Source organism: Suricata suricatta, chromosome 12 (assembly GCF_006229205.1).
Source record: "Suricata suricatta isolate VVHF042 chromosome 12, meerkat_22Aug2017_6uvM2_HiC, whole genome shotgun sequence".
Lineage (NCBI taxonomy): Eukaryota > Metazoa > Chordata > Mammalia > Carnivora > Herpestidae > Suricata > Suricata suricatta.
Genome location: NC_043711.1, coordinates 10387275 through 10396779, shown reverse-complemented (window position 1 = coordinate 10396779; position 9505 = coordinate 10387275). Strand labels below are relative to the sequence as shown.

The window sequence follows — 9505 nt, the reverse complement described above, 5'->3', positions numbered from 1 at the left end:
AAAAAGAATAGAGGGGTGCTTGGTGGTGCTGACAGCACAGAGCCTGGGGCATGCTTGAGATTCTGTCTCCCTCTCTCTCTGTCCCTCTCTGCTTACACTCAGTCTCTCTCTATCTCTCAAAAATAAATAAACATTAAAAACTTTTTGCTCAAAGAATAGACACTGAGGATGCTAGGTGGGTCAGTTGGCTAATCATCCTGGTCTAAGTCACAATCTCAGGAACTGTGAGATCGAGTCCCCATCAGGTTCTGCACTGACAGTGAGGAGCCTGCTTATGATTTTCTCTCTCCCTCTCTCTCTGCACCTCCCTGGAGCACTCTCCCCCCCCCCCCGAGTCAATCATGAAAGTGAACAGAAGTAAGGACAATTATCATAATCTGCTGCTAATTGTTTTTGGTATTTATTCTTATATTTGAAGCCTGCATTCATGGTAACTGTTATTTCACTTTAGTTCAGAAACTGCATATAAATGCTAAGTGAAATAACTCAGGCAGAGAAGCACAGATAACATATGTTTTCACTTATAAGTGGAACAGGTGAAGCTTAACAGAGGACCATGGGGGAAGGGAAGGGGAAAAACAGGTGGGGAGAGGGAGGAAGGCAAATCATGAGAGACTCTTGAATACTGAGAAAAAACTGAGGGCTGATGGCGATGGTGGAGAGGGGAAGGGGGGGTTATGGGCATGGAAGAGGGCACTTGTGGGGATGAGCACTGGGTGTTATATGGAAATCCACTTGACAATAAACTATAAAAGAAAAAAAAAGAAAACTGCATTTAAAAGGCACCATGGTGTCTCAGTTGGTTAAGTGTTCAACTGTTTTTTTTTTTAATGTTTACATATACTTGAGAGAGACAGAGAGAGTCAGAGAGACAGAGCACAAGTGGGGGAGGACCAGAGAGAGAAGGAGACACAGATACCAAAGCAGGTTCCAGGCTCTGAGCTGTCAGCACAGAGCCTGACGCGGGACCTGAGCTCACAAACTGTGAGATCATGACTTAAGCTGAAGTTGGACATCCAACCAAATGAGTCACCCAGGCACCCTGAGTATCCAACTCTTGATTTCAGCCCAGGTTGTGATCTCACAGTGATGGGAATGAGCGCCATTCAACTTGAACCCTGCTTAATATTCTCTCTCTCTCTCACTCACTCTCTCTCTTCCCCTCTCTTCTGCTCACTCCCTCCCTCTCTCTCCCTCCCCTGTCTAACTAACTAACTAACTAACTAACTAACTAACTAACTAACTAACTAAAAAACTACCTCTCATTGAGGTTCATTTCCCCATAACCAGGATAGGCTGAAAATGCATGCATCATTGTATTGGAAAACTGCTGTCCCTGATTCACATGACTAGACAGGAATGCAAGCTCTCTCTTATGTCATTCCTTGACCACAGATGATGAATAGAATCCTGAACATGATCAGCAAGTACAATGGATAATAATGACCAGTCAATGTCCCTTTCATGGTTATGACAACATTTAGAAGGAAGGGAGATACATTTCTTTTACCACAATGAAAAGAGTCATACCATAGACAGCATAAAGATTTCAGGAAGAAACAAGTAGATAATTAAATAAAGGTAGAAAAATGTCACAGTCCTCCCCCCCGTATGAGTTGCTTCATTGGAATGGGCGCTAGATGCTGTAGGTAAGCGAAGGATCACTGAATTCTACTCCTGACACATTGTATATTAATGAGCTATAATTTAAATGGAAAAATAATAAAAATAAATATTGCTTCACCATATTAATGGGCACCTAGATTCTAAGATCGTATCCCAAAGTCAATCTATTTATTAAAGTTTGTTGTTCCACGAAGACTTCTCTTGGAGACACGTAGTCGATGAACTTTGGAGTGAGGTAGTGACTAAGGTACACATTGTGGACCACAAGGTAAAAAAGACCAGGATCCTAATGAGGAGGAAAAAATCTGGTGAACACTGATAAGACACACAGATATGTTAAGTTTATACTATCAATAAGAGCAATTAAGATACTGATCTACAAAGGACCATCTGATATATAGATTAAAAAATGTACTCTATGATTTTACTCTACTTTAAAATCATATAAGTTGGTCATAAAGTATAGTTGTTTCCATAGGCAGAGTATCACTCATGACAATTCTTTTGTTTCAAGATTTTATTTAAATTGTAGTTAACATGTAGTGCAATATTCATATCAGTATTATAATGTAGTGATTCACCACTTACATTCAGCACCCAGTTCTCATCCCAGCAAGTGTTCTCCTTAATGCCCATCACCCATTTCACCCATCACCCGCCCAATTCCACCCATCAATCCTAAGACATACAGACAGCTAACTCGTGGCAATTCTTGCAATAAAACAATGTATGAAAGAAAAATAATTTAGTATGATATAGTCGTTTGACAAGATTATTCTTTAAAAACTCTGTGTTGCCTCAAGGTAAATGAACATTTCCAAATATTTCAGATCCGTGGTTGGAAGTAAAATTCACAATTTGGGAAACACAAAGGAAATATCCGTAGGATATCAGAGGGAGAAGAGCTTAACAGAGTGACTTACACACATGGTGTACAGAACCTGAGCACAAGGAAATAAACAGAAGGAGGAATACTACTTCTAAAGTCTGAATGAAGATCACAATTTCTGACCCAGAGCCTTTGACCTCTGCCATCATAGCCACTTCTTCAATCTTATGACAATTGGCCATGTAAGGGTCTCCTTCCCAAGGAATGCTTTCAGAGCCCTTTGCATGTCTTTGTTCCTCAGGCTGTAGATGAAGGGGTTCAGCATGGGTGTGACCACCGTGTACATCACTGAGGCGGTTGCACTTGACCGTGAGCTGTGGGTAGCAGCAGAGCTAAGGTACACACCAAGCATTGTGCAATAAAATAAGGAGACAACAGACAGATGAGATGCACAGGTGGAAAATGCTTTATATTTTCCCTGAGCTGATGAGATCCCACATATAGAGGAAACTATCTTAGAGTAAGAGTAAAGGATCCCAATGAAGGGACCACCTGCCAAAAAGACAGCTGCAAGATACATCACCAAGTTATTAAGAAAGGTGTCAGAACAGGCAAGTTGGAGCATCTGATTAAGTTCACAAAAAAAGTGGGGGATGTGCAAGTGTGCACAGAAGGAAAGCCGCAATGTCATTAAACTTTGTAACAGAGAATTTAGGATACACATGATCCAGGACACCAGAACCAGCCATCCACACAGCCGGGGGTTCATGGTGACTGTGTAGTGCAGGGGGTGGCAGATGGCCACGAAACGGTCATAGGCCATCACACTCAGGAGGAAGACATCCAGCACAGCAAAGAGTATGAGAAAATAAATCTGTGTGATGCAAGCTGCGTGGGTTATGACTTGGCTTTGAGTCCAGATGTTCCACAGCATCTTCGGGACGGTGGTGGAGGTGAAGCAGATGTCTATCAGGGACAGGTTGGCGAGGAAGAAGTACATGGGCGTGTGGAGGTTGGGGTCTGTGCTGATGGCCAAGGTGATGAGCACATTTCCAAGCACAGTGATCAGGTACATGGAGAGGAAAAGTCCAAATATGACAGGCTGCAGTCCTGGTTCCTCTGAAAATCCCAGAAGAAGAAACATTGAATATTCTGTCTCATTGCTTGCTTCCATGAGGTGGAGTTGACTTCCAGGAAAGAAGGAAATAAAATAACGCAAATTTGTATTACTCACAAAATTGAGATGCTACTGTTTTCTGTTTTGCTCTCCAGAAATTCTTTTATTAATATGTTGTGAATGCACATGGTCCCATTAGGGAATCATCTCTGCCACATCTGATATATTTTCTTTCATTGTCAATCAGCTTCTATCCTAAGAAATCATATATTTTATAGTTCTGCTGAGAATTGCTTCAAATATTCAGGAATATAAATTGAGTGCTGACCAGGTTTCAGGCACTATCTAGGCAATGAGGATAGAGTGCTGATGAACAAAAATCCCTACAATGATGGAGAAAAATATATAAGAAAATAAGATAATTATACAATCTTTTGATGCTGAGGGGTGCTGTGAAGAAAAAGAAAACACGGATAAAGCAGAGAGCAAATAGGACATTCTGTTTTCATGGGTATTTAGGCAAATTCTGTACACAAGGTGGCATTGGAACACAGATGTCATGTAAGACAGAGAGATGCAGGATGGTAGGGGAAGTGTGTGTCTGGAAGAGGGAAAGGCCAGAGCAAAGGTCCCAGGAGGTTACTTGTTTCAAATGTTCAAGTCAGAAAACGAAGCCATTGCCGCAGGGGAATGAGCCTGAGGGAGACTGACAATAGACGCTGTCAGACATGTGAGGAGGGATGTGGTCTCTGCTCCAACTGTGATCTCAAGGCACAGGGACGTACTTGTCCACACTAGCTCTCCCTCTGTATTCAACTTGCTGCAACACCACCCCAGGAATTGACACGATCCCCTTTTTGGTGCCTTCTCTTTACTGAGATCTGGTCTCTATATTGTGTCACCTTGGCATTTCGGTGTTCTGGCCCCTGTTGTGAGGACTGGGCACCTTCTACAAGTCACACACATCTGGGACACCATAGCCTCCTGGCTTGTGTATTTCCCTGTTTTTACAGCTGCCACATGCTTGGTTATGCTGAAAATGGATACAGCCCAAATAGGCCAGATCAGCGATCTTTCCCCTGCAAAGTGTAGAAATGGTTCCCAGGAAGTATAATTCTTAAGCCTCCCATGGACACATAAACTGGAATGGCAATTTTCTGCTGTGATTTACACAAACATAACAAAACCTGATCAATAAATAAAAGAGACAGAGAATGAGATACAGAGGGAATAAAATAGGGAGAGCAATGATTTCATAAATAAGGTCGTCCCTGAGAGACTGTAAGGAAGGAGAATCTCCAGGGCTTCTCCCCTGATTACATTCCCTGATGCCCAGTAACGTAATAAGAGAATGAAATAAACTTGTTTAAAAGACAGATAGTGGTATGTTTATGGTTTATTTATACAAAACTATATAGATAAAAATATAAAAAATATAAATATTAACATATATATGCCTATTATACATCAAAGAAAAAGAGCAAAGCAATAAAGCAATACTTCACAAAAGGGAGTAAACACATACAATAAAAGTTGAGCTATTTTTATATCACCGTATAAACATTTTTCTGTATCTCCTGCATCATTATTTGACTGACTTATGTCTATGTGGTCTGATAGGGGATGAGTGAACTCTTTTCTCCCTCTTCTTATGTGGCATCTTTCCATTGATATTCCTGGGGTTTCAGTCAAGATCTTTCTTTCTCAAACCCGACGGGCACTCTCTAATTCTCATTCTGGATTTCACCCAACATGCAAAGGACGCCCCAGAGCATGCTCTGTAAATCCTGCCGACATCCTAACAGTCCATCATTTTTGTAACAAATAACGTGGTTCATGTGATTATGCTGGACGACATTATGTCATCCATGCATTTATAATATTGATCTCTGTCCTCAGTGCTATCCTGTAACATCCAGAAGAGCAGGGACTTTACCCTCTTTGTACATTTCTGGTTTTCACCAACTTCTTTGATATATGTTTACTATAAAATGATATAAGAATATGAAACTTTATAGAATGGGAAGAATGAAAGGGTCAGGAAACCAGGTTAAAACAGTAGCTTAAAAACAACTGTCATAAGCAAAGTTCTATGGAAAAAAAATGCAAACTGGAACAGATAAAAAGAGCAAACTTAGTAATACCAACACAGATCAATTACAATGTGAAAGACCATGAATGAACATGACATATAATGTCCCTGGAATGTTCTGGCCCATGGCAGATGCTTGGTTATTATTTGGGGTTACTCTGAATATTCTGGTGGAGAAGTGGGTATTACAGCTCTAAGGAAGAACCTGAAAGCAGCTATGTTACAAATATTCATTTTTCAATGCAGGTTTCTAAGTCCCTGCATATGGGCATTCTGACCAGAACCTGCCCAATGCTGGGGTATGTCCTGTGTATTTTAGGTTGGCTAGAGCATCCCTTTACTGATAAAGAACGTGAAAGACTAATGAAAGTGTTAGTAGCAAGCGTTCTGTGAAACTGGCACAGTCGCTGAATAAGTACATTAATTACTTAATCAAGAAAACAAACAAACAAACAAACAAACAAATATGGTGATCATTTGCTATGGACTAAGTAGAATTGGCTCCCAGGTGATGATGGATTAATGTTCTCAGCTTCCAGTCTCTCTGACCATGTCATCCATGGCACACTGGGCTGTTGGACTCACCTGTTTGGGTGGTTGACAGGAAGGTCTCCTGGTAGAAGCCTAAATTCCTCCCAGCACAGTAGATAATAGGGACCAAGGCTCCGTCCTCAGCTGAGACAGGAGAAAGGAGTGAAGCATCAGCCACCCTAAGCTGAATTAGGATTTGGAACAGACCAAAACCATTCCCCTTCCTGTTCAAGATCACACAGGCTGACAGGCAGAAGGCTAGGCTGTATATACAACTCCCTGTGTCTCCTCATTAGGCACCTTTCCTCTTGTTACCACAGCCTCTAAGCACATGATTCCCAAGTGTAAAGCTGCTCTGAACATAGCGGATTTTTTCCTAATGAATCTCGGTTCCCAAAAGTCTAGGTTAGAAGTCAAGTGAATCCAGGTCCTTTTTTTTTTTCTCTCCTTTTCCCTGAATTTGGGCCCTTCCTGTTTTGTAAATCTTTTAGCATGTCATCTCAGCCTAAAGTTTCACTTTCTCCAGGACTAAAAAGGAGAAATCCACCTAGATTGGGTCTCTTTGACTTCAAAACATTTACTTGTCCTGGAGACTCAGCCCTGCAATCTCCAGTGTCGTCGTCTTTCTTTTCGTTTTCCACTTCCTCTTCTCCTTCTTCTTCTTCTGCTTCTGCTTCTGAAATAAGTAGAGAGAGTGAGAGGGAGAGAGGGTGCACCAGGGAGGTGCAGAGAGAGAGGGAGAGAGAAAATCATAAGCAGGCTCCTCACTGTCAGTGCAGATCCTGATGGTGGCTCTATCTCACAGTTCCTGACATTGTGACTTGAGCCAAAATATAGACCCTGATGCTTAGCCAACTGACCCACCCAGCATCCCCAGTGTCTAGTCTTTGAAGAAAAAAAATTTTTAATGTTTATTTATTTTTGAACGACAGAGAGAGACCGACTATAAACTGGGAGGGGCAGAGAGAGAGGGAGACACAGAATCTCAAGCATGCCCCAGGCTCTGTGCTGTCAACATCACCCAGCATGCCTCTATTCTTTTTAATAAGGGAAAGAACTGGGTTCTTCTGATAATAAACCTTGGGCACTACACACACTGGCTTCAAGACACTTTGATCATCACAAGTAGAAAATTCTTACATTATCACAAGATACAAGCTGTCATTTGGCCCCTTGTTATAAAATTCTTAATAATAACAAATGAATTTTGATATTTATACATACTACAATGTGAGCTTAACATTAAAGGATAATTAAATTTTATTTTTTTAACTTTTATATTTATTATTTAGACAGAAAGAGACAGAGACAGAGCATGGGCGGGGCAGAGAGAATGGGAGACTGTGTCTGAAGGAGACTCCATGATCCAAGGGGTCAGCACAGAGCCTGATGCAGGGCTCGAACTCACGAACCACGAGATCATGACCTGAGACGAATTTCGTCGCTTAATTGACTGAGCCATCTAGGCACCCCAGGTTTGCTTTTGCTTAAGATGACAATGGGTGTTGAGTTTGTTCAGTACTTTATAGATTTTGGATACAAATCCTTTATCTGATATGTCATTTGCAAATATCTTCTCCCAATCCATTGGTTGCCTTTTAGTTATGTTGATTATTTTCTTAGCTGTGCAGAAGGTTTTATCTTGATGAGGTCTCCATAGTTCATTTTTGCTGAGTGTGTGTGTGTGTGTGTGTGTGTGTGTGTGTGTGTGTGTGTGCCAGTGAATGACAGTCTTGCTGGATAAATAATTCTTGGCTGCATATTTGTCCTACTCAGTACATTAAATATCATGCCAATCTTTCTAGTCTGCTAACATTCTGTAGAAGTCTGTTTTGAATCTCATCTGTATTATTTTCTAGGTTAAGAACTTCTTTTCTCCATGCTGCATTCATAATTCTTTCCTTGTCTGTGTATTTTGTGAATTTGAGTGTGATATGCCTTGGTGATGGTCAGTTTTTGTTGAATCTAATGGGAGTTCTCTGTGCTTCTTGGATTTTGATATCTGTGTCTTTCCCCAGAGTAGGAAAGTTTTCTGCTATAATTTGTTCATATACATGTTCTTCCCCTTTTCTCTCTCTTCATCTTCTAGAACTTTTATGATGCAGATGTTATGCCTTTTTAATAACCCACTGAGTTCTCTAATTCTTGTATCCTGCTCTTTTGCCTTAGTTTCCCTGTTTTTTCTGCATCATTATTCTCCATAATTTTGTCTTCTATATCAGTGATATCTCTATCTCAGATAGAGTATTTTTAATTTCATCCTGACTTTTTTTTTAATAGTTTATTGTCAAATTGGTTTCCATACAACACCGAGTGCTCTTCCCCATATGTGCCCTCCTCCATCACCACCACTTTTCCCCCTTCCCCCTTCCCCTTCAACTCTCAGTTCATTTTCAGTATTCAATAGTCGCTCATGTTTTGCATCCCCAACTCTTTCCCTGTTCCCCTCCCCCTGGTCCTCCATTAGGTTTCTCCTGTTCTCCTGTTAGACCTATGAGTGCAAACATATGGTATCAGTCCTTCTCCACCTGGCTTACTTCGCTCAGTATGACACCCTCAAGGTCCATCCACTTTCCTACAAATGGCCATATTTCATTCTTTCTTATTGCCATGTAGTACTCCATTGATTATATATATCACATCTTCTTGATCCACTCATCAGGTGATGGACATGTAGGCTTTTTCCATGTTTTGGCTATTGTTGACAGTGCTGCTATGAACACTGGTGTACATATGCTCTATGCATCAGCACTTTTGTATCTCTTGGGTAGATCCCCAGCAGTGCTATTGCTGGGTCATAAGGGAGTTCTTGTATCAACTGTGGCATCCTGACTTTTTGTACTTCTTTTATCTCCACTGAAAGGGCTCCTATGCTTCTTTCAACCCCAGTTAGCATTCTTATTATTGTGGTTCTAAATTCTAGTTCAGACAGCTTGCTTATATCTGTGTTGATTAAAGCACTGGCTGTCATTTCTTCCCGTTCTTTCTTTTGGTGCGAATTCCTTCATTTTGCCATTTTGAAGGAAGAAAAAGAGTTAATGAAATAACAAATTAAAATTAAAAAATTAAAAACAACACAAAAACATAAGACAGGAAGCTAGATCCTAAGTGTATTTTGGTCTCGTTGTTGAAAGAAGCTTGACAGAATAGAGAAAAAAAGGAAAGGAGAAAAATCCAAGAAAATATTTAAAAATTTAAAAATATTTATAATAAAATACAATAAAATGAATGAAGAAAGTGAAATGGGATAAAAAATTTTATGAAGGATTAAAAGTATAGTAAAAATAAATTTTTAAATCTTTTTAAAAAG

At 40.4% G+C, this 9505-nt stretch overlaps 1 protein-coding gene across 1 annotated transcript; it reads right to left on the bottom strand.

The window, feature by feature from the left end:
• Positions 1-2660: 2660 nt before the first annotated feature.
• LOC115274358 (olfactory receptor 7A17-like) lies at positions 2661-3629 on the bottom strand. Its single transcript, XM_029917815.1, has one exon. The coding sequence runs from the start codon at positions 3627-3629 to the stop codon at positions 2661-2663; it is 969 nt and encodes a 322-aa protein (XP_029773675.1).
• Between the last annotated feature and the right edge of the window lie 5876 nt (positions 3630-9505).